At 43.6% G+C, this 23,351-nt stretch overlaps 1 protein-coding gene across 1 annotated transcript in view; it reads right to left on the bottom strand.

Annotated features, from left to right (window-relative positions):
- PHLPP1 (PH domain and leucine rich repeat protein phosphatase 1) overlaps window positions 1–23,351 on the bottom strand; it is a 200,122-nt gene that overhangs the window by 6,056 nt on the left and 170,715 nt on the right. The window contains exons 12-16 of the mRNA XM_079783771.1: window positions 20,762–20,924; window positions 14,714–14,844; window positions 8,976–9,080; window positions 5,166–5,360; window positions 1,975–2,203 (exon numbers count right to left, since the gene is read on the bottom strand). Of these exons, the coding sequence (XP_079639897.1) occupies window positions 1,975–2,203; window positions 5,166–5,360; window positions 8,976–9,080; window positions 14,714–14,844; window positions 20,762–20,924 (823 nt within the window). The remainder of the gene's footprint in view (window positions 1–1,974; window positions 2,204–5,165; window positions 5,361–8,975; window positions 9,081–14,713; window positions 14,845–20,761; window positions 20,925–23,351) is intronic.

The following is a 23,351-nucleotide window of genomic DNA, read 5'->3' as shown; positions in this document are numbered from 1 at the left end:
CTCTGAAACTAGAGGGGAGGAGGGGGTGACCCTGTGTACCGCTTAGTTCTTTATCAAAGTTCGAGGGTCTCAGGTCCATAACGTGCCTCTCCGTGACCCTATTTTTAACAACTTTGCCAGGGAAGCTTCATGATGACAAATACAACTTTCAGCAGTGTGTGTCTATGATGAGGTAACAGAGATGGTCCCCTAAAGCTGCTATTTCTTCCAGAGAATGGCGTTTCCTTCCCAACCCTACCTCCTTCCCTTGTGTGGGATTTTGTGAGGTGTTTGATTGGTGTTCTAGGGGTGCCCTCTGCGACTCCACACACAATCCCACCATGATCCTCTCACGAGCAGGCAGAGTTCTTGGAAGGAAAATTACCCAAATGGGGCTTCAAGCACAATTTTCAGCTCCCTTGACGCTACTGATGGAATTCTTTGCTCCCTGAAGTGTGGAATTGGCCAGAAATTACCCTTCTGGTTCTGCCCAATCCTTTAGCTCTTGCTCCCATCAGAACCAATGGTCTTGTGTCTGTGTGCACATAGGTGCACATGTGTGTGTTTGGGGAGTGTGGCTCAAGGTAGAGAAGTAACAAAACCAGCAATGCAGACAAAAGTGAGGAGGAAATAGGGTGGTGAAGACCTGGGGGATGGAGGGTGAGTAGGGGCTGGGAGGAGAAGGGTGGCAAAATGGGAGACATATGTAATACTATCAACAATAAAAAAATTTTTTTTTTCAAAAGTGAAGAGAAGAGGCAGGGAAAATAGGAGAAAAGTTCTGAAGCACAAACTGTGAGGCATTTATGCAGCAGAAATTGTTAATCTTTGCATGGTGTAATGTTGAGTGTTTAATTCAATTACATCTGTCCCATCTTAAGACTGTCTTCTCCCCGAGACAGTGTCTATGATATACTTTAATCCTCTCTGCTCCCAGACAGGCAGACAGGGAACTAAAACCAACCCACAGACACATTTCTATAGTCTCACAGTGGATTCCAACTCTTTCCTATCTTCTTCATAGTCCTTATCAGAGCCTGTCTGGACCCAACAGACTCATCTCTACTGAACTGTCTACCTGGTTACACAAGGCCTGTGGGTTTTTTCAACAATACAGACTGGACACCTCCCGTGGCAGATGTGTGTCTGCAGGGTCACTTCCATATCCCCTGTCATATGTCAGCGCCCACCAGGTGATAATATTGTTATGATGAGTGGGTGAGTGGAGTTGGGCTGCTAGTGCCCATGTGGAAGTTGTGCTGTAACCAATCTTGCTATAATGCAGACTGACTTATGTCAACCTTTCTCAACAGGGGCACTACTGACATGGTGGGCCAAGCAATTCTTTGTTGCAGTGCTGCCCTGTACACTGTAGGATGTTTAGCAGCATCCCTGCCTCTACATGCCCTAAGCACTGACCCAGTTGTGACAACAAAAATGTGTCCAGGCATTGTGAAATGTCCCATTGGGGAAAAATGGCCCCTGGCTGAAAAGCACTCACTGCCTTACTCAGATGGAACAGGAGGTCTGACCCAAAGACCAGCGAGTTCATTTCCACAGATACAGTAGCCTACAGGACAGATATACTACTATTCCCACTTTACAGATGAGGAAACTGAGGCTTTGATGAAGGTTTGAAGGTCACAGCCACCAGCCCCAAAGCGAGGAAGGGATACCAACAGTGTGATCTCAGGGGTAGAGCCCTCACCACCAAGCAAACCAGTATCTCCCATGAGGACCAGATGGGGCAGCGCCACGGAGCACCTGGCACAGCCCGACACAGAGAGGCCATCAATAAACGGTTTATTATTCTATACAGTATAATGTCTTCACACCTATCCTACAAAAGAACTTGCTATATGACACCAGGGGTTTGGAATTTTAATTCTAAACCACCTTGAAAGAACATTCTTTGAAGGGAGATGCTCCCTGGCTGGTTTCTGCAGACCCCGGTCCTATCCTCCCACCACCCGAGGAAAGTGGCTCTCTCCTCACCTCCGTGATAATGGCCTTGTGCTGCTTAATTCTGCTCAGCTCTTCCTCGCAGCTCATGACATAGGACCTGGACAGAGGCAGCGGCTTCCCGTTCCGACAGAGGACCGTCTGGCACTTGCCCACATTGGCAGAGGTCAAGGTGAAGGATCCTCCTGGGTCCACAGGGTCATGCTTGATGTGACAAAGGACAGCAGCACCTCCAAGTTTCTGGCCAGCAGTTCCAAGTTTCCTGGAATCCAAAGAGAGGGCGTAAAAACCCAACACAGCCTGTCTTTATCGGTTTTGCTAATTCAATAGGGCAAGGAGGAAACAGAACCTGGAGGCTCGAGTCAGCCTCTCACCAAAGCAGGTGCCACTCAACTCCTCAGAGGAAAAGAGCCTGTGGAATCAACAGACACACCCACACAGAGGGGTCTGCTCACAACTGGGCAAAGTGTCCCTTTGCACTAAAGCCCCAGAGCTGATGTGCAAGAAAAGGGCCCTTGTGCGCTGTGCCCAGTCTGCTACCCCGTCAGCACACTCCAGAGACAGCGGCCAGTGACCACTGAAAGCCCTCCCACCCCTCTCTAAACCCCCTCTGCTCCCGGGAAGGGAACTCTGCAGGGACCACTTCAATGGGAGCAGGTGCAAACACCCCACCCACTGACGCACAAACCTTAAAAGCACCTGACCACCCTCTCCCCTGCAATATGGATGTTTACTTGGAGGAGCTCTGACATATTGGGCCGTCCATGTTCTTGCTCTAGATGGTGTAGACTTGCTGGATCAGTAATGCCAATTCTTGAACATTCACAGAAAGGACATTCTAGTAATTAAGCTCCATAGCGCTTTTATTCTTGACCATCAATCCACTGACTTACGCAAAGCATCAAGTCGCAACCATCAAGGGGGCTTGAACTCCTGTTTTGAGCCCCATAGATGGCGGTGCCAACCACAATGATGCTGAGTGTGCAGGAGCACGAGGTGAATACAAACAGATGCCTGTTTACAAGGGCAGATCCTCAGGTACTGCCAACTCCTGTCTCCTCTAGGTTAGCAAGTGGCAACACTAGCCATGGAAGCCACGGCTGCCTACAAGCACGCACTAGCATGTTACACACAAAGAACATACAATTCTCCCAAGAACTGAAAAGGTCACACATCCCATATCCTATTAACAAACAGGGAAAATAAGAGGCCTACTAATGACCCTAAAGATGGGCCAGTGGTTTGGGTCTCAAATCCTAACTCCTGAATATCCATGGCGCATTTGGCACTAGGCCCTGCCAATGCAGCACTCGCTTCTTACTTTCAAAGGCACATGATTGATCTGAGCAAGGCCAGAAATAGGGTGGCATCTGTGGGAAGTACAGCTGGTAACCCAAGTTCAAGGTTCTTACATTTTTAATTCTTATTCAGTGCTAGAGGGTCTATAACAAGCAGACACTTGGGGGTGTGCGAACGGTGTGTGTGTGTGTGGGGGGGGGGTTGGTGTGTATGTGTGTACATGCTATCTATTTGCTTTTTTTGCTAGAACAAGCTGGGGTGAAAACAGAAAAGTAGATATATGTCCCTGGTAGTCCGAACATTTTCTAGAGTCTTACTGCCCGAGGTTGAATTCTGGCTGCACCCTCTACTAGCTTTTAGAGCAATGCACCTCACCTCTCTTCCTCTAAGTTTCAACCAGTAAAATAAGAACAGTAATACTACCTATCCCACTGGGTACAATTTATGGCACTGAGGTATTTGGAATAATAACTAGTACAAAGAAAGACTCATTGATATTAGCTATGAGCAGAATTTAACTGTACATGCCCACTGAAAATGTGAGTGACAGAGGTGAGTCTAGCAGCAAAGGGGTGAGTCTAGCACCCCGCCCTGGGCTGCCTCTACTGAGTTCATCAAGAGGAAGCAATTATTCATGACTTAGGGCAGTGGTCGGCAAACTCATTATAGTCAACAGAGCCAAATATCAACAGTATAACGATTGAAATTTCTTTTGAGAGCCAAATTTTTTAAATTTAAACTTCTTCTAATGCCACTTCTTCAAAATAGACTCGCCCAGGCCGTGGTGTTTTGTGGAAGAGCCACACTCAAGGGGCCAAAGAGCCGCATGTGGCTCGAGAGCCGCAGTTTGCCGACCACGGACTTAGGGAAACTTTAAAGCCTTCTCCACTATTCCTTAGCATATACCTTTTCTACCCCTATTTCAAAGATGTTTCCTCTGGCAGATTATCAAGGGAGAGAAAAAATAGTCATTGTTCCCATGACCTTTAGAGCACTCTTCACTTCCTGGTCCCACATAGGCAAGTGTTTGAGTGCAATATTAATAGATAGGCAATGTCTTTACAACCTACAAAGCCAGTAGAGAATGAGCAATCCTTTGAATGAGAGAATGCTTATACCATTCAATTCTAAGAGTTACAATTATTCTGAAATTTCTATGGTGACCATAAGCTCCAGACTAGTAACATTGACTTAAACATTTAATAAGGGGGAAAAACAACATATGAAGAATGATTTAACTTCCAGCCTAAATTTCGACCATCTCGTTTATAAAGGACTGCACTGTCTTGAACCAGTCATAGTATTTCATAAAGATGAACAATCTGAGACAGGAAGAGTCAAAGAGAAGTCCACACACCAAAAGGTCTAAGGAGCCTCTGGAGCTCGAGTGACTTGGGGGAAGTGGGAAATGTGTTGTAAGCAAGTGTGAAAACCTAGAATCATGACATGCCTGTGAGGTCATTCTAAGAGAAACTAAATTCCTGTCATTGATGTGGCCTCTTACAAAGTTGTTGAAATATCCGTATGTCTCGGGGAGCACAGTCCATTCCTGATGCTTGGGCAAAACCAAATTGCCTGAATGCATCTTTTTAAATATGTATTTTTATTGATTTCAGAGAGGAAGGGAGAGGGAGAGAGAGAAATATCAATGATGAGAGAGAATCATTGATTGGCTGCCTCGTGCACGTCCCCCACAGGGGATTGAGCCTGCAACCCAGGCATGTGCCCTGACCGAGAATCACACCATGACCTCCTGGTTTATTGGTCAATGCTCAACCACTGAGAAACACTGGCTGGGCACCTGAATGCATTTGTACTCCCACATTCAACAACAGTGCTTTGAGATTACTGGGCATCTATTTTTCTAACCAGAGGCTAAACACTCAAAGAACAAGAAAACACACAGTAGAGACTCTTAATTTTACCTTTGCATGACAACGAATGTATTGACCATGTACTCTTCTTCATTTTTTGTTTTCTGTAGCTCTTCCGCCAAAATGTCACTCATAGTACATTGGAGAAGGTAGGGCACCTCCACATTCCGGTCTCCATCAAATACACCATACAGGGCCTCCCGGTTGTCACAGAAGTTATTCACTGACAGGGCTGCCACACACAACCTGCAAGGCAAGAATGCTTTTGTGCTAAGTCCAATCTTTCCTTCTCCATGCCCAACCTGACTCTATAACAAGCAGACTTGTCTATCCCAGTCTTGTCTCTTTCTTCATGACTCCAGACAGATTAAGAGTAGGTCAACGAACCCCAGCTAATTTTTATCAACTAATGTCTGTAAGCAAAGAAGAATGATTGATACATGCTCATGCTTCACACATGGCTCCCTGGACCCTTATCTCCTGATGAATTATTTTAAATGGTAGTGAAAAGAAAAAAAGAGACACGGGAAATAACATGATTACAAATCCATATAACCATATTCATTCACATAAAGTTATTAAGAGAAATTCCACATCGGGCAAAAATGGAGTAACAACAAAACACTGGAGAAATATGAATATAGGAAAAGTATATAAAAATACTAGAGGCCTGGTGCACGAAATTCGTGTACAGGGAGGGGGTGTCCCTCAGCCCAGCCTGCACCCTCTCCAATCTGGGACCCCTCTCACAATTCAGGACTGTTGTCTCCCAACCGCTCACCTGCCTCTGCCTGATTGCCCCGAACTGCTTCTGCCTGCCAGTCTGATCACCCCCTAACCACTCCCCTGCCAGCCTGATTGACGACTAACTGCTCCCTGGCTGGCCCGATTGCCCCTAACTGCCCTCCCCTGCCGGCCTGGTCACCCCTAACTGCCCTCCCCTGCCAGTCTGGCTGCCCCTAACTGTCCTCCCTGTAGGCCTGGTTGCCCCCAACTGCCCTCACCTGCTGGTCTGGTCACCCCTAACTACCCTCCCCTGCTGGCCTGGGTCCCCCCACAACTGTCCTCCCCTGCAGTCCTGATCCCCCCCAACTGCCCTCCCCTGCTGACCTGGTCTCCCCCAACTGCCCTCCCCTGCAGGCCTGGTCCCGCCCAACTGCCCTCCCCTGCAGGCCTGGTCCCCCCCCCAACTGCCCTCCCCTGCAGGCCTGGTCCCGCCCAACTGCCCTCCCCTGCAGGCCTGGTCCCCCCCCCAACTGCCCTCCCCTGCAGGCCTGGTCCCCCCCCCCCAACTGCCCTCCCCTGCAGGCATGGTCCCACCCAACTACCCTCCCCTGCAGGCCTGGTCCCCCACAACTGCCCTCCCCTGCAGGCCTGGTCCCCCCCAACTGCCCTCCCCTGCAGGCCTGGTCCCCCCAACTGCCCTCCCTTGCAAGCCTGGTCCCCCCACCCCCAAACTGCCCTCCTCTGCTGGCCTGGTCACCCCTAACTTCCCACAACTGCCCTCCCCTGAAGGCCATCTGTGGCGGCCATCTTGTGTCCACATGGGGGCGGCCATCTGTGTCTTGGAGTGACAGTCAATTTGCATATTACTCTTTTATTAGATAGGATATGAATGGTCTCAAATTTTGAGTCCTTCACTATGTAACTCAGGCCATCCTGACATCAACCATATGAGCACAGGTAGTATTTTTAGTGCCATTTTACAGGTGAGGAAATTAAGCCAAAAGGAGGCTGAGTAATTGCCCAAGGTCATACAGCAAATAAGCACAGAGTCCAGATGCAAAGCCTGTAGCCCGGCTCTTATCTCAGCACTGTCCAACTCCTGCCTCCATTTATTCAGAAGAGTAAGTCATCCCAAGTTATATGGCAATTAGAGGCAAAGTGAAACTTAATAATATATTAAATCATCTTCTAATTCTGTCTTCCCTCTATAAGCTCTCCTTGCTAGTCAAAATGGGGCAATAAAAATGATGTTTTTAAAAAAGTACAGTGATGATTTTTCTTTTCTGCCGAAGTTTCCCATTTGTTGTTTAATTTGAGGAAGAACCTAACTTATCTGATTAAAGCTCCCAGCTTGGGTTTTCCGGAGGATCTGCAGTAACCCAGTAGGGAGAGACAACCACAGTTCTCGCCTCCCCTCAAGATAGCAAGCAGCAAGCTCCTTGTTCACATAACCCTCTATCTACAAGGCTAAAAACAAAACACTCGAGAAAAGCTTCCGCTGGCAAAACCAAAGGTAAAAAGGTGAAGGGACATAAGTGAGGGCCGGGTGACGTGAGGCTGCTGAGGTGATGGTGATGGTCCAGTTGTTGGTCGAGGTGGTGATCTGCAGGTGGGTTCACTTTAGGATGATTCCTAGAGCTGTACACTTATCACTTGTGTACTTTTCTGTACCTACGCTATACTTTAACATAACATTTTTCAAAAAAGTAATTGTGGAAGGATTAATTATGTAAAAAGGAGATTAACTGGTCATTGCTTTATTAATATATATGAATGGGTAATACGTTTTAATATCTAGAGATGTTTTAAAAACCAATCTTGGATTTCACATTGGTGTTTGTGAATTCAAAAGCAGTTTCACATACTTGTGTTTGCAAGCAAGACATAAGGTCTTTTAATCTAAAAAGAAAGATCTCTAAGAAGGAACTTCGAGTGCTCCAAAGAATGTATAATTTCTTCCCCTCTTCCCCAAACACAATGACATACAGTGCAAGGCACACAGAAACAATGCACCAGAGCCCAGGCACCACTGGGGCACATGGAACAGGGGGGCTGAAGAGGGGACTCCTCTCCTTTTGCCAGCACAATGCCAAATCACACTCTTAAAGAGGAAAGGACCGTGTGTCAGATCCAGAACTTGAGCTGATTCTGTTTTCCATCCCAAAGAAAAGCAGTCAGCAACAACCACAATTCCACCTTTTATTTTCCACGGAAGGTATTCAGCTATACAATGGTTCTCAAACCTGGGTACACATTAGGATCACCCGGGGAGATTTTAAAACATTCTGATTTAATGGGCCATTGGTTGGAGAGTTTTTTTAAAGTTTGTCATCTGATTGATTATCATTGCACCCAGGGTTGACTACTAATGTTAGCTATTATTGGATCGTCCCCCACTTCTGTTCTTCCCCTATTCTCACTATGCTGTGTCCTTGTACCTTAGCTAATTAAATTGTGACTATTCTAATTTATATTCTTACTTTTCCAGTACTAGTTATTATATTAGCGCCTCTTAACAAAAAGCAAGCAAGCCTGAAGAGCTAGATTATAATTCTCAGGAAAATCAACGTTTGCATACAAGACAGGGAAGGTTGGTGAGAATAAGGAAGAAAAAGAAATTCAGACAGACACGTCCTGGTGGCAAGACAAGAAGCTGACACTATAGAAAACAGATATCAAACTCTTGCCAAGCTCATTTCAAAGGTAGAAATAGCTCAACAGAACCACTCACTGGTCAATAACATAAATGATGTCAAATGTGGACAATCAAGGGTACTTCTTTTAACACGATCCATTTTGCTGGGCAAACAGGCTTCAGAGAAAGAGAAAGGGGCTTTTAAAACGTGCCGGGATGCATTTCAATACTTATGCCTTCTCTAAACACAGGAGTCTCAGGCAGATATAATGTGTCAGTTACACTGTATCCCAGCAACATCTCTCACAAAGAGAAAGTATGTGATGCCGAGTAGGGTTTAGCTTAATGTTCAAATAAGTCAGGAGATGCCCTCACTTTGGGGAAACATGCTCAGAGAAACCTCACGTGAGGCCAGTGTGTGATGGCACTGGGTTTCTTTCTACCCCAGGAAAGAAGGAAAGGGAGCAGCAGGATTTCATTCCTAAGCTTCACCCACTCACTTGTTTTTCACTCCTGAAGCTTCGGTGTAGCCATGGCTCCACACAGCTGGGGCTCCAGATGCATCTCCTGCAGAGGGCTGATCAATCTTGAAACAGCGGATATTACTAACAAGAGAAACAGAAGGGACAGGAATCAGTAAAACTAAACATGTACATGTTGCTCTCTTTATCCGAGAAATGAAAAACACTTGCTAAGCACTCTGTACTTACCATTTCTTACTGTGGTTAAAGTGTCTGAAATATATATTTTTAAATATTTTATTTACTGATTTTTTTTTAGAGAGAGTGAGAGAGCAAGAGCAAGAGATTCGTTGTTCCACAAATCTGTATGCATTCATTGGTGGACTCTTGTATGTGGCCTGAGTCGGGATCAAGTCTGCAATCTTGGCATATCGGAAAAGTGCTCTAAGCAACTGAGCTACCTGGCCAGGGCCTAAAGTGTCTGAAATATTTATCAGCAACAAGAACTCGCTACTATTCATAATAAAAACAAAGGGTTAAATATCCAGAGCATGAAAATTTGTTTTTATCAGCATCCTACTGGTATGTCAATTATTAGACTGTTGCATACACTGCACTAGATGGCTGCTCTCTCCTGGGAATAAAAAGGACAGCTCTGAACCTTTGCGCGAGAAAAGGAAATTAAACATGAACACCCAGATTTGGAAAGATGGAAACCCAAGTCACAATTTATATTGTGTTTGGATGATGTGAGAGAATTCTGCAACATTCATCCTCAACACCAATTTCTGCTCACATCACGCCTTAAAATATTTCACAAAGATTACTGAGGACTTGCCATCCCCTGAAGCTTCCAATTCTTTCCTCACTAGCACAGTCATCCATACTAAGACTAATATAATAAAATTACAAAGTAAATGAGGAGTATTTCAGTAAATTAGATGTTAACTACATATATTTAAATGGGAGACAAGCTGTTCTCTCACCTCCACTCTCATGGGCCATAATTGGTTCAATAGGACCCACATAGAAATACTAAAAGGGTAGACTCTCAAGTGGGGTTTATTAATAACCAGCCTACTGAAAGCAGTCAGTGCCCCCAAACAGGAAGTCACACAGATGTGAAGCAGGTTTTTGAAAGGCTGGCTGCCACATGGCAAAATAAATCCTTCCTACTTGTAAATTACCCACCCCCCATTACTTAAACAGTATGCAGAATCTCCTAACTTAAACAGCACCTAAACACTTGTCATGACTCCAAAATTTTTAATTATCTGTTGGCGTTCATTATCTCTAAGATAAAACAAATACTGAATACCTCTCCTGAGAACCACTCAACTCTAAGAACTAAATCAATATTGAATAGTATTCTCTTTAATTCTAGAAATAGCTGGTGGCAATTTCTTTGAAATTTAAAAACATTTTGTTAAAGTTAAGTTTCTACTCTCAATTACTAGCAGACATTCACTTGTCCCTTTATTCTAGAAAGCTGGAAAACATAAAAATCACAGATGGTGCCAATAGAAAATCCCAAAATCAAATTAATATCTCATTTTCCAGCAGGGATATATACTAATATAAGTATCTCCTCTTTTCAAAGTTTTCAATCTTCCCAGTAAGAGAGGAGCACTAAAAAAAAGACAGGCTACCATTATTTGCTCTCCACATGACCTGGTGCCAAGTTTTATGCATGTACAATGATAAGCGATGCAATATTCTCTCTTAAAGTATGCCTAAGGGCTCTCACTACATCTCTGCTACTTTTCTGAATTTAGAGGAAAACTAAAGGGTCGTTTCTAAAGACATTGTACTTTTTACAGATAGAACACAGAGCCTTCAAAGAAATAATTCCATTTCCTAGCCTGATTATTAAAGAATACATAATCCTTAAACTCCCCCATAATCCTTTCCTGAGAAGCAGTGATTTCTCATTCTCCACCTAGCTGAGCACAGTGTGGCTGAGCAGCTGTCCGAAGTGACCTGAATGTTGACTCTGGTAGATCTTTAAGTGAGCGTGAGACTACAGACTGGGAGCTGGAGTGCAGCCATACAGGAGAGTGACCAGAGGCACACTCTGGCTCGTGTAGAACAAACAGGCCAAGCCTCTAAAAGTGCAAGTAATACATTAGTTATGGAGACTCTCCCAAGTTACTAAAAGGCCACCATCTTCTGTTAGAGAAGGTAACGTTTTTACATAAGTAGAACAATTATGATTTCATTGTTATTTATTTAGTATTTTTAAGAGAATATTATTTTGCTTTAACTTACATGTTTCGAATATTTTAAAAATATATTTTTATTTATTTTGGAGAGGAAGGGAGAGGGAAAAATAGAAACATCAATGATGAGAGAATCATTGATCTGTTGCCTCCTGCACACTCCCCACCAGGGATTGAGCCCACAACTCTGGCATGTGCCCTGACCGAGAATCGAACCACGACCTCCTGGTTCTTAGGTTGATGCTCAACCACTGAGCCATATGGGCTGGGCTCATATTTTAATCTTTTTAAACCTTAGGGCACACATGTGCTTCACTATAGTAGCTCAGGCCCCTCCAGTGACATGCTCACTGTAGAGAACTTTAACAAGTAGGTTTTCTTTCATCTTCTTCTATATATATAAAAGCTTAAGCGATCATTATGACCTGACGATTGGCCAGTAGCTATGATGCACACTGACCACCAGGGGGCAGACGCTCAATGCAGGAGCTGCCCCCTGGAGGTCAGTGCACTCCCACGGCCAACCTCCTGTGGTCCCTCCCCCCAGCCGGCTGGGTGGTCAGTGCACTTCCACAGCCAACCTCCCGTGGCTGGCCAACCTCCCACAGTCCCTCCCCCAGGCCGGCCGGCCAGCCCAGAACGGCTCGCTTGGGACTGGGCGAGATGCCCAGATTGGCCCCGATCACAGGCCAGGCTGAGGGACCCCATGCGTGCACGAATTCGTGCACCGGGCCTCTAGTGTATATATAATAGCATGTCTGTCTGTCTGTCTGTCTGTCTACCTACCTACATACCTACACTCCTACCTGTCTATCTATAGCTTTGCATCTTTTTGTTCTGATTAAATCATGGACATTTTTCATTATTTTACATTGATCACAAATAAAATTAGAAATATCTTGATGACTATTCTGTACCCAAAACATATTTCTGATTATTTGTTAGAATAAATTTTTTTTCCAGAGAAAACCTTGGTCTCAGTATGGGAATATTTTGAGAAGCTTGATACACAGGGCCAGTAGATTTTAGGAAAAGTTATATTCATTTATCGTCCTAGCAGAGCACCAATGAGAGGGAGAAAATCATTTAAATATTTAATATTTCCTTGATGTACTAATAACGTTGAACACGATCTTTTCATGTAACTATCTGTATTTCTTTTGTTAAACGTTAATGTCCTTCACTTATTTTGTTTTGAGTGCTTTTCTTACTGACTTATAAGAACATTTTCTATTAAATATTAATGCTTTTATTTTCATATTTTTGCCAATGTTTCTTCTTAGTTTGTCATTCTTTTTAGATTTAATCTTGATAGCTTTTGGAATAGACATTTAAACCTTTCATGCATAAAAAGTATTATATATAAATTAGAGGCCTGGTGCACGAAAATTCATGCATGTGGGGGGGTCCCTCAGCCTGGTCTGCACCCTCTCACAGTTCCGGAGTCCTCAGGGGAAGTCCTACTCATGGCTTAGGCCGCTCCCCACAGGGAGCCACAGTCTGGCCTCCCTCTGTGGGTGGCGACGGGTCAGCTGATTGGGGACGGCACTGCGCCCATCACCCCGTCGCTGCCACCTCCCAGCCTCCCTCTGCAGGAGGCAACAAGACAGGCGATCAGGGGACGGCCTGCCCCCATCACCTTGCCGTTGCTGCCCGGCTTCCCCCTGTAGGAGGTGACCAAACGGGCTGATCAGAGGATGGTGCTGCCCCCCCACTGCCCCTCCGCCACAGCTGGTCACTGCCCCCCCCCCATTGCCATTCCCTCCTTCTACTCACTGGCACATGCAATGGCTGGCCTGGCGCCGCCTGCTCGCTGGCCCCACCCCCTGCCGACTAGTCGTTTCACCGTTCAGTCAATTTGCATATTATGCTTTTATTATATAGGATATACATAACATAAACATAAAATCTAATCTACAGATATTATAGATTTCTCTTCTTGTGGTTCTCCCCCCTCCCCTTTTTTTTGGCTAAAAAATCCTTTTCTGGCTTGTGAATATATTCATATAATTTCTTCTTACTTTAAAAAATTATTTTATTTTATAGGTTTAATTTAGCTGGAATTTATTTTAGTATGAGATAAGAATTCAACTTTTATTTTTCTCCAAACAGCTAGTTGCATTTATTAGCAAATTTTGATGCAATTATTTTTAATACAAAATTTCATACTATATGGACTCTCATTCTGAGAAGTACCCTGGAGAGCATGTCGGCCATCCTCCCCATCCTAGAGAGAAGAAAACCAAGGTCTGGACAAACTGAGGGATTTGGGCCAAGGCTTCCCATACTGTTTGATGAACAGTAGAGAGAGTCTAGGTCTCTGTAGCTTCCTGAGGACACTACTTAGGCAGTATTCTTCAATTATATATTGAAATCAATGTGCTCATTCAGGGACTTAAAATATCAATAAACAGGCATTGATTAGGCCAATTCATCTAGGAATCACCTTAAATGCTTTTCAAATTTTAGTTTGCAGTAAAGGTTAGGATAGATTAATGGACCACAATTCTACTTTCAAAATTCTACCCTTTTTTCTAAGATAACAGAGGATGACTTTCAGCAACAGATATTACAACAGGGTTTAAGCATATAAAGCATACATAATGACTGATAGCTGTCACTGTCCAAGACTGTTACTTTAAGATACATAGAAAAAAAGTCCAAAAATTCAGAAAAGTTAAAGAAGAAAATTAAGACCACCTATAACCCTATTATCCCAAGAATAACACTATTTTAACATTTTTTTTCTATCCTTTCAGGCATTTTTCTAGGTGTGCCTGAGCACATACATGATCACCCAATGTACAGAGATTTATTTTTACAAAAAGTGGAATTATATTATACAAACTTTTTCTTTAACTTTCTTTTCACTTAACATTATACTGTGGAGTCCTCTCAAATTAGTAATATAACTGCACATCATTTTTAATGGCTGTATAATATTCAACTGTGGAGCATAATTCATTTAATTCTATTGATAGATAGTTAGAGCTCTGAGATAACATTCCTATAAAGACATCTTTTCTAATGAGGTTACCTTTTTAGTATTTCACATAGAGAGCTTGAACCTGTGATTCTCCATCAACTTCAAGAATGAGACAGTATCTATGAACTCTTTCCCAAAACACAAATAGAACATCACAGGACCTAATTATCCCACACTCCCAGTTTTGTTTAAATAATCTAAATGGTCATTTTCCCACATGCTTCCTCTCTCAAAATCCTACTGAAACATCTGCACTACACATCACCCATGTTGTCAGTAACCGAGATGGAAGTTCATGTCTTGTCATTTGTTGCTCTCCCCTTTGTCTTTATCGACCATTTTCTTCTTTGTATTCAATATTCTTGTTTCTTTTTGTTTGGGTATTTTTTTTTAATTTCTGGAAGGACACTTGAGTGTCCAACTATTAGAATTTTTTGGCCCTCCATTTTGGTGAATTATAGACTTTCAAATGACTTCAAACGAGTGAAGATACCACTGGGATGTGAGTGGATGCCAGACTGATGTTCTTACTCAGCTATAAGCCTGTTGTCAATGCTTCATGAAACACTTACTTCAGCAGTTCCAGGGTTTTGTGATCAAGAGCCAGCCGGGGGTTTCCAGTCAGGTCTAATTCTTGCAATTTTGGAGGCAGGTTTTCTGGTAAAGTAACTTCACTTAGCTCGTTACAGCTCAGGTCCACGCACTGAAGAAATAAGTGGAAACAAGGAGAGGGTCAGGCAGTTCGGAGCTTCTACGCCTCCCAGCAGAATCAGTCTAACCATTTGCTACACTTGCTGCTCAAATGCAGAAAAGTTTGGCTGCCACTCTGCCATAGACGTTGAAAACAGGTTTTTGCTAAATGCAGTTTAAATTTTTACTATCTTTGAATAATGCAAAAAAAAAAAATCCATGCTCTTTCTTCTCCCCATCTTTATCCTTCAAAGTTTTCTGTACATTTAAAAATTAAGAGTTAACTGAAATAACCTCAGGATACTTTTTCTTATTGCTGACAAAAATCTCTGCACCTGTTGTGGCCATGAGGTAGTTACAACATCAAAATGGAACTTCTTAAAACAAACAAAAAACCATGAAAATGAGGAAAAAGCAGAAACAAATACTCAGAATGAGAAGATCTTCAAAAGAAGCTAAGTAAGATATCAGTAAAAGAGAGACTAGTAAATGGGCCTGTCTACTGTATGCAATAGAAAAGGGCAGGAATTAAATATGGATCCTGCTCTCCAGGCAGCAACTCCCACCTAATCTCATTAGAAAACAAGCAGAAGGATCAGCATATGGATTAGAGCAGAAATTCTGTGTTATCAGTGAATTCCAATTCTGTGTTATCAGTGAACTCCAATAATGCCTCCTTTCTCACAAAACCAGTGGAAGGCTTACATGAGGTGAGCCCTAACACCAGGGGCTGTGCTTCTGCTCTGGGAGCAGGGAACCAGGGCAGAAGGCTCGCGTGCACAGGCCAGAATGACAGGAACTGGTAAGTTTTCTGGATAAGAGAATATGGACCCCAAATTCAGCAGGATGAGGTGGAAAGCATTCAGTTCTCTGGCTTGAGCTGGCACCTGACTATAATTTTATTTTTAAACTAGAGGCCCAGTGCACGAAATTCATGCATGGGGGGGTGGTTCCCTCAGCCCAGCCTGCACCCTCTCGATTCGGGACCCCCTGGGGGATGTCCGACTGCCGGTTTAGGCCCACAGGGATCAGGCCTAAACCGGCAGTCAAACATCACTCACAATCTGGGACTGCTGGATCCTAATCACCTGCCTGCCTGCCTGATCGCCCCTAACCACTCTGCCTGCCTACCTGATTGCCCCTAACTGCTCACCTGCTGGCCTGATTGCCCCCAACTGCTCTCCCCTGCTGGCCTGGTCTCACCCCCAACTGCCCTCCCCTGCCAGCCTGATTGCCCCTGACTGCCTCTGCCTTGGCCCCCACCACCATGGCTTTGTCCAGAAGGAAGTTGGACATGTGGAAGATGGCCGGTCAACCCGGTCTAATTAGCATATTACCCTTTTATTAGTATAGACAGGTTATACAGGATAGGATTGCTTAAATGGGAGGGGGGGCCTTTTTCAGCAAGAGGAGATGCTCTTGGCAGTCAAAAATACATAATCCCTATATCTGGACTGATAGCCAGCCATATGCACTATACTGCCAAACCAGTCATTAAAACATTGAGCCGCTTTCTTACACCTTACACCAAACAGCTGTTGCCCTTAAAACCCCTCCTCAGCCCCCACCTTAGGTTCTGCCTTCGAAGTTCACCCAGATTAGATTCTGATTGGTTGGATTCTATGCCAGTCAGCATCAAAAACTCCGCCTCCGAGGCAGCCACTGGCTCCTTGCAGTTCACCCAGATTTGGTTCTGATTGGTCAGTTTCTATGCCAGTTAGCATCAAAAGCCCCGACTCCTAGGCAGCCATTGGCTCCTCACACTTCACCTAGATTTGGTTCTGATTGGTTGGTTTCTATGCCCATCAGCATCTCCGGGCCTATCCCTGGGCTTGATCCGCAGCCGCCATGACAGCTGCAGATCAGGCCCTGCCTCTCTCTCTGGGCCTCTCTCCAGGCCAATCGCCGGGCCTGATCTGCAGCTGCAGAGGATCAGGCCTTGCCTCTCTCTCTCCCTGGGCCTTGCCAGTAGCTGTGGCAGCTGCTGCTAAGGCCCCACCTCTCTCTCTCTCTCCCTCTCTCTCTCTCTCTCTCTCTCTCTCTCTCTCTCTCCAGGCCTTGCCAGCAGCTGTAGCAGCTGCAGATCAGGCCTTGCCTCTCTCTCTCCCTGGGCCTTGCCAGCAGCCGTGGTGGCTGCTGATCAGGCCCTGCCTCTCACTCCGGGCCTCGTTCTGGGCCTGATATGCAACTGTGCCCCTCCCACCCACCCCCGCCGCCCCGCCTGCCCACCGGCTGCCAGCCTTGCTGTGATAGGAGCCTGTGGGCCGTGGGGGTGGGACCAAGAGGTGTTCCATGCACTTCCTGGTGAACGGTCATCCGCCTGGTCGTTTAGGTCGTAATGGCCCCTGGCCTTTTATAATGTAGATCTTTATTTTAGAAAGTATTACATATGTACCCCATTTCCCCCCATTGACTCCTTCTAGCCCGCCCCCACCTCAAGCCTTCCCCACACTATTGTTTGTCTATGTCCATGGGTTATGCATATATATGCATACGAGTTCCTTGGTTAATCTCTTCCCAGACACAACCCACACCTGCTTTTTCTCTGAGATTCGAAAGTCTGTCTCATGCTTCTAAGTCTCTAGACCTATTTTGTTCATCAGTTTATTTTGTTCATTAGATTACACATATAAGTGAAATCATGGTATTTGTCTTTCTCTGACAGGATTATTTTGCTTAGCATAATACTCTCCAGGTCCTTCCATGTTATCTCAAAGAATAAGAGATCCTTTTTTTTCACTGTTGCATAATATTTCCTGGTGTAAATGTACCACAGCCTATTAAAAACCTTAAGATAGTTTGAAAGCAAATTGTATTCAAGAATTTCGGAATCCTCAAAAGTGGACAAAATCATCATTATTTGGAAAAATTCTTAAAGAACTTAAATGTATAATGGATTGGGGATAGCTATAGACTAGGTAAAATGAGAACCTATATTTTTGGAGAAATGTGTTCTTAACTGATAATACAATGTTTAACACTCTTGCTCCCAAACTGCAGCAATAATATGAAGTTATATTAAAATCTTAAGTAATTACTTTTTACTACAAGAGCTTTATGACCCCATTACAAAAAGTTGGGCAAACAGAAAAGTTTAGAAAATTTACCCTTAAATTTAGCACTCTAACACTACCAGTGTTAGCAGTCTATATTTTTCTTATAGGTTTATCCTAATCTAGTGCCCGGTGCACAAAATTCGTGCACATTAGAAGGGAATTAATTAGAGGAAATATTTTAATACTAGAGGCCCGATGCACGAATTCGTGCATGGGTGGGGTCCGGCTGACCCACCCCAATGGGGGCCGATAGGGCCAGGCCGGCAGGGGGGAGGGGACATGGGAGGTTGGCTGGCCAGTCCCGCCCCCGATCCAGCTGGGGTCAGCCAGGGGCAGGGGCCACCCCAACCCCCTGATCAGACCTGTTGGTGAATCAGAGCCACCAGTCGTTCCGGTCATTCGGCATTCTGGTAGCTTGGCTTTTATATATATACATATATATATATATATATATATATATATATATATATATATTGCTATTTGCCCTTTCTCTATAATAGAAGTGTCAGAGATGACAGAAAATTAGTAAAATAGATATGAAACCCTCCCTCCTGTCAGAGTCTGGGGCGTGCCAAGTGACCCAGAGTCAAGTCCCCACCCAACCGCACACACCTTGAAATTGCGCAAGTCCCAGACCTGGCTGGCCCCACCCCTGTCAAGCCCCGCCAGGTGGGGGGCGTGGCCTCAGGTCCCCTGGCCAGGTGCTGGGGTGGGGGACATGGCCTCAGGTCCCCCCGCCTAGCCTCAGGTCCCCTGGCCCCAATTATCAATATGATAATTAGACTGGACAGTGGAACGACCTTATGGAATGACCAGTGGGCGGGGAGCAGGCTCGCGAGGCAGCTGGGCCGCCGAGGGGGGCCACCAAAGGGGGCTGCCAAAGGTGACCACCAAGGGGGGCCGCCAGGGCCATGAGGGCCGAGGCAACCGGGGCCACAAGGGCCAAGCTCCTTGCACAAATTTCATGCATTGGGCCTCTAGTTATTAATATAAAAAAACTTTAAAAGATCATAAATGTAGGTACCATTTCATTACGTTTCAATTATTCCATATTTTCACTCCCAACACCTTTAATAGCCTTAATACTTTCAGTGTAAGTACAATAATTCACATAATCAAAACATTCATAATAGAAAGATGGTCATCTCCTTTTTGTTTTATTTTCCAATTATAAATAATGGTTGCATGAATAGTCAACTGGACTTCAATGAAAAATTTATAATACTGGTTAATAATGGTTTATTCTGCCAATAGAGTCGGAATACATCACAGATAAGACAACAAATGGTATAAATATAATCCGCTGGGTAATTTTGAAACCTAAGCTTAAGGGCTGGCAGGTGTGGGTAGCTTACAACATACGTGGTTGACAGAAATAATTTCAGAGGTCAGAGCATGGATTATGGGAAAAGATTCCCATAATCTAAAAAGGCATTTTGGAACATTACTAAATTTTATAAAATTGGTTAGCAATGTTTTATAATGTGATCTAAGGTTTTAAACTTTCAGAGTTCTGTCATTGTAAAATTGCTCATTCTTATATTACCAATTTATAAAGTGAGTTCACTAGAGTATTTATTTACAAAGATAATCACTGGCCATGGAAAGCAGACCTTCTTATAGATGGTGCTTACACATTAACCCCACCCAGGCCCATTTGGTCACCATGTGTTTAATTCACTGCAGCCAATTCCCTTCTGAGTCCTTCGTTACCCCGTCCATCACATTCCCCGGGAGGACTACGACCCTCCCGAGCTTTGCTTTCAGTTTCCTTCCCTGTGACCCTCTCCCCACAATGCTGTCATCAGGGTGATTCTCTGATGACATTTATTCCATCTGGTCACACTCCAGCTTTACACTCTTCCTGCCCTTCAATCTGCCACCGAACTCCTTAGGATATCAAACACGGCACACGTCAACCAGGTAAATGTATAAAAACCACTGTCGTAAAAAAAAAATTATGCATGCTATTTATGGTATCTTCAAATGTCTATGATATCAAGTTTATATCGGAAAGTGCCTGAAAAGTGAGGAATGGCTAAGTAGGACAGCTTTTGTTCCTTATTAGGAGACTAGAATATGCTCCAAAGTATATAACCACTGAGTTATTTTTATTAGGCATAAAACTGAGGATAAGCAGAAATGCTAAGATGCAAATGAAAAGTTACATTTTATATCTGTAAGGAATTCCTACTTTTGCACCCACCCACCCACCCACACACACACAAACACATACACACACACAAATAAAAACCTGTTAGATGACTCATCCCAGTGAACAGATTTCACCCCATTAAGTCTACCTGACTCAGGAATCACACCAATTGCTGCCTTAATTTACATAGATCATTTCCTTTTTCAGCACCTTAGTTTCCTAACCTATCAAATGGGAATATCTGTTCTATCCCATTTCATTAAATTGAAATGAATGTTTGGTGACCTATACAGGGAATGATTATGAGTTGGGTGCTGTGGTGGTGAATGCTACTTAATTAGGGGAACTGGTGAGGAGGGGTACACTGGCACCTTTAAGTTTCTCAGACTGCTATCATACTCCATTCAGTCTCTGAGCCTGGAAATAAGTAGGAAAATAGATTAGGCAGATGGGAAACGTTCGGTGGCTATGTGGCTAGCCTCATGTCATGCAGCTGGTAAGGGATGGAATACAATTTCCCAATCCCAGTCCAGTGGTTTGGTTTCTGGTTGTTTTTTCCTTCTGCTGACTCAACAGTTTAGCTCAGTGGTTAGAAAGGATGGGGCAAAGACAACTGAGTCTCCATGCTGAGGAAGTCAATGGTGCAAATGCCCGAATGAGTGAATGAAAGCCAAAATTCTCTCTTTGAACACCACAACTGATGGGCTGAAACCACACACCTTGATTTCTGGGAGCTGCATAACTTCAGGAAAGACCTCAATGCAGTTGGAGTGGGCGATCACAGTGTGCATGCGCCGGCAGTTCGTGATGGTTGTTGGGATCGCTTTCAGTTTGTTCCCACTGATATCGACTTCTTCAAGTTCCTCCAGTTTCGCCATTTTACTAAAACAAGAAAAAAATCCACAGCATAGGGAGTCATAATTATAGGGCAAGTTAAAAAGAAAATAATACATAATGAAAATCAAAGGTGGAATTTACTATGACTTTAAAGATTCTTTAAAGATTCACTTGTGCCCTAACTGGTTTGGCTCAGTGGATAGAGCATCGGCCTGCGGACTGAAGGGTTCCAGGTTCGATTCCGGTCAAGGGCATGTACCTTGGTTGTGGGCACATCCCCAGTGGGGGGTGTGCGGGAGGCAGCTGATCCATGTTTCTCTCTCATCGATGTTTCTAACTCTCTTTCCCTTCCTCTCTGTAAAAAAATCAATAAAATATATTTTTAAAAAATATTCACTTGTAATAGTCATTTTAACAAGACTATATTTTCACTATTGTTTTTTGAGTATCAAATTATTTTAACATCTCCTTTCCTACTACAAAACAAAAACTATTAACCTGAACTCTTTAAATTAGCAACAAGAAGGAAAACAGATATCCTTTTCCTCTGAAAACTGTGAATTAAGTTATCCTGACAATAACCTTGCTATGCAGTTTAGTCTAAAAGCTAATGAAAATCCTGCTCAAATAGGTCAAAAGTCAGCATTAATCCATTATCAGTACTTTCAAATAGCTTAATTAGAGAGTCTGATTTCCTTTGTATCGGCACTGAAAACTCAAGGGGTGCAGGGAAAAAGAGGATTATAGCTCCTATGAAAATATGTTTTCTCCTAAAACCAAATTCCCCAATTTCCGACATCACCTTGAGGACAGATGCTAGTGAGGAGTGGGTGTGGGGTGGGGGATGCTGAAAGGTCATCTGCATCATCTCTCCACTTGCTGGCAGGGCCCAAACTTAAATTGTGCCCCAAAGAAGTTTCTCTCAACTCCTCACAAACACCCACAAAGAAGGACTCTCTCTGGTCTTACCTTAATAATTTGTCCTAAAATAATCTAACACTTTTGTTTAACTATTTCTTTTATTGTTCAATCTTAATCTATAATTAACCTTAATAATATTAATCAATAATTACAGTAATCAAATAAAGGAAAATTTCTGAGTTAGTGTGTCTTGTGTTTTCTGTAAATGAGGAGGAAAACCCCCTCCACCTCCACAGTCCTATGATACACAGGCCACCTGACACTCAGCCATTCCTCCCTTTTTCTACCACTGGTGATGCTGGTTTCCAAGAAGCTCAGGATTCCCAGTGAGTGGAACTCAAATCTGTAATGTGAATCATTTAGTTTACAGCAATTGGTATCTTCTCTGCTTGCTGTGGTTTTATTTGTCACTATAAACCTTTAAAAATTTTAGCAATAAACCCATTATTACTTTTCTTTCTGTTATCTCTCACATATAAAAGTAACCTTATCTGCTTATCTTGAAAAAAAAATACATGCCTAAGATACATAAGAACTAGGTTTTTGTCTATTGAAACCCAATCTTTCAATCTCATCAATATCCAACATGGTATTAGGATATGCTACAAACAATATTACAGATGCAGACTGTGAAGTAATCCATTTACATTAGCCCGAATTTGGAAGACTATTTTTTGAATATGCTATTATATTTTGAAAAGCAATGTGAAGAAATCAATGGGTAATGGGGCATGAGAAATGACTCAAAAGTTAGCAATCAGGCCCAAGAAAGGAGAAGTTACAGAAATTAATATGAAAAGAAGGTGGTCATGAACACCTTGACCACGGAGTATGTTCTTTAATTCAGCATCCATCCGTGGAGTCTACCCTAGGCCAGACCTCGTGTGAGACATGAGGCTCAAGGAGACAGGTAAGTCCCAGTCTTGTCTTGTAGGGCAGCTGCTGTGCCACATCACAATCCCCAGGGAGACAGAAATGACACCAAGGTGCGTTTTGATGGAGTGCATAAAAAATTCTCTGTACTTGGGCTGATTACAACTGACATGGGTCCCTGGGGAACACCCGCAGAATCTGAGTTTGATAATCATTTCTCAGGCAGGGCTCGGACACTCACCATCTGAAATAGGACAATGAGCCCTTTCAGATGTATTATCTTATGTAATTACTATGTTTTTGTCCCAAAATATCATCTCCTCATTCCACAGTAAAGTACACAGAAGTTTTAAAAAAAATTGAATCATTAACATCATGTGAAGGGAAAAATTGCAGAAATAAATATATATTACAAAAAAACAAAAACAAAACAAAACACAGAGCAATACTTTAAGTCCATGCCTATTTGGGCCTTCCTCCTTCAGTAGGGTTTAAGCAAACAAGTAGTCCTGAGGGCAGCAGAGGGAGGTTGTGCCAGTATTTTGCTTTGGCCCAGGCTCAGTGGCAGTTAGCAGAATACCAGAGAGTTTAGTGTTTGCTCCTTTGATGTGTGGGTATGTGTTCTAAGTCTCAACTTGTGTGATGGATGAATGCCAACGAAGTGGACATGGATGGGGA

The sequence above is a fragment of the Cnephaeus nilssonii genome (assembly GCF_951640355.1).
Source record: "Cnephaeus nilssonii genome assembly, chromosome: 11".
Lineage (NCBI taxonomy): Eukaryota > Metazoa > Chordata > Mammalia > Chiroptera > Vespertilionidae > Cnephaeus > Cnephaeus nilssonii.
The sequence above is the reverse complement of the archived record's forward strand: the minus strand, read 5'-3'. Positions and strand labels throughout refer to the sequence as shown.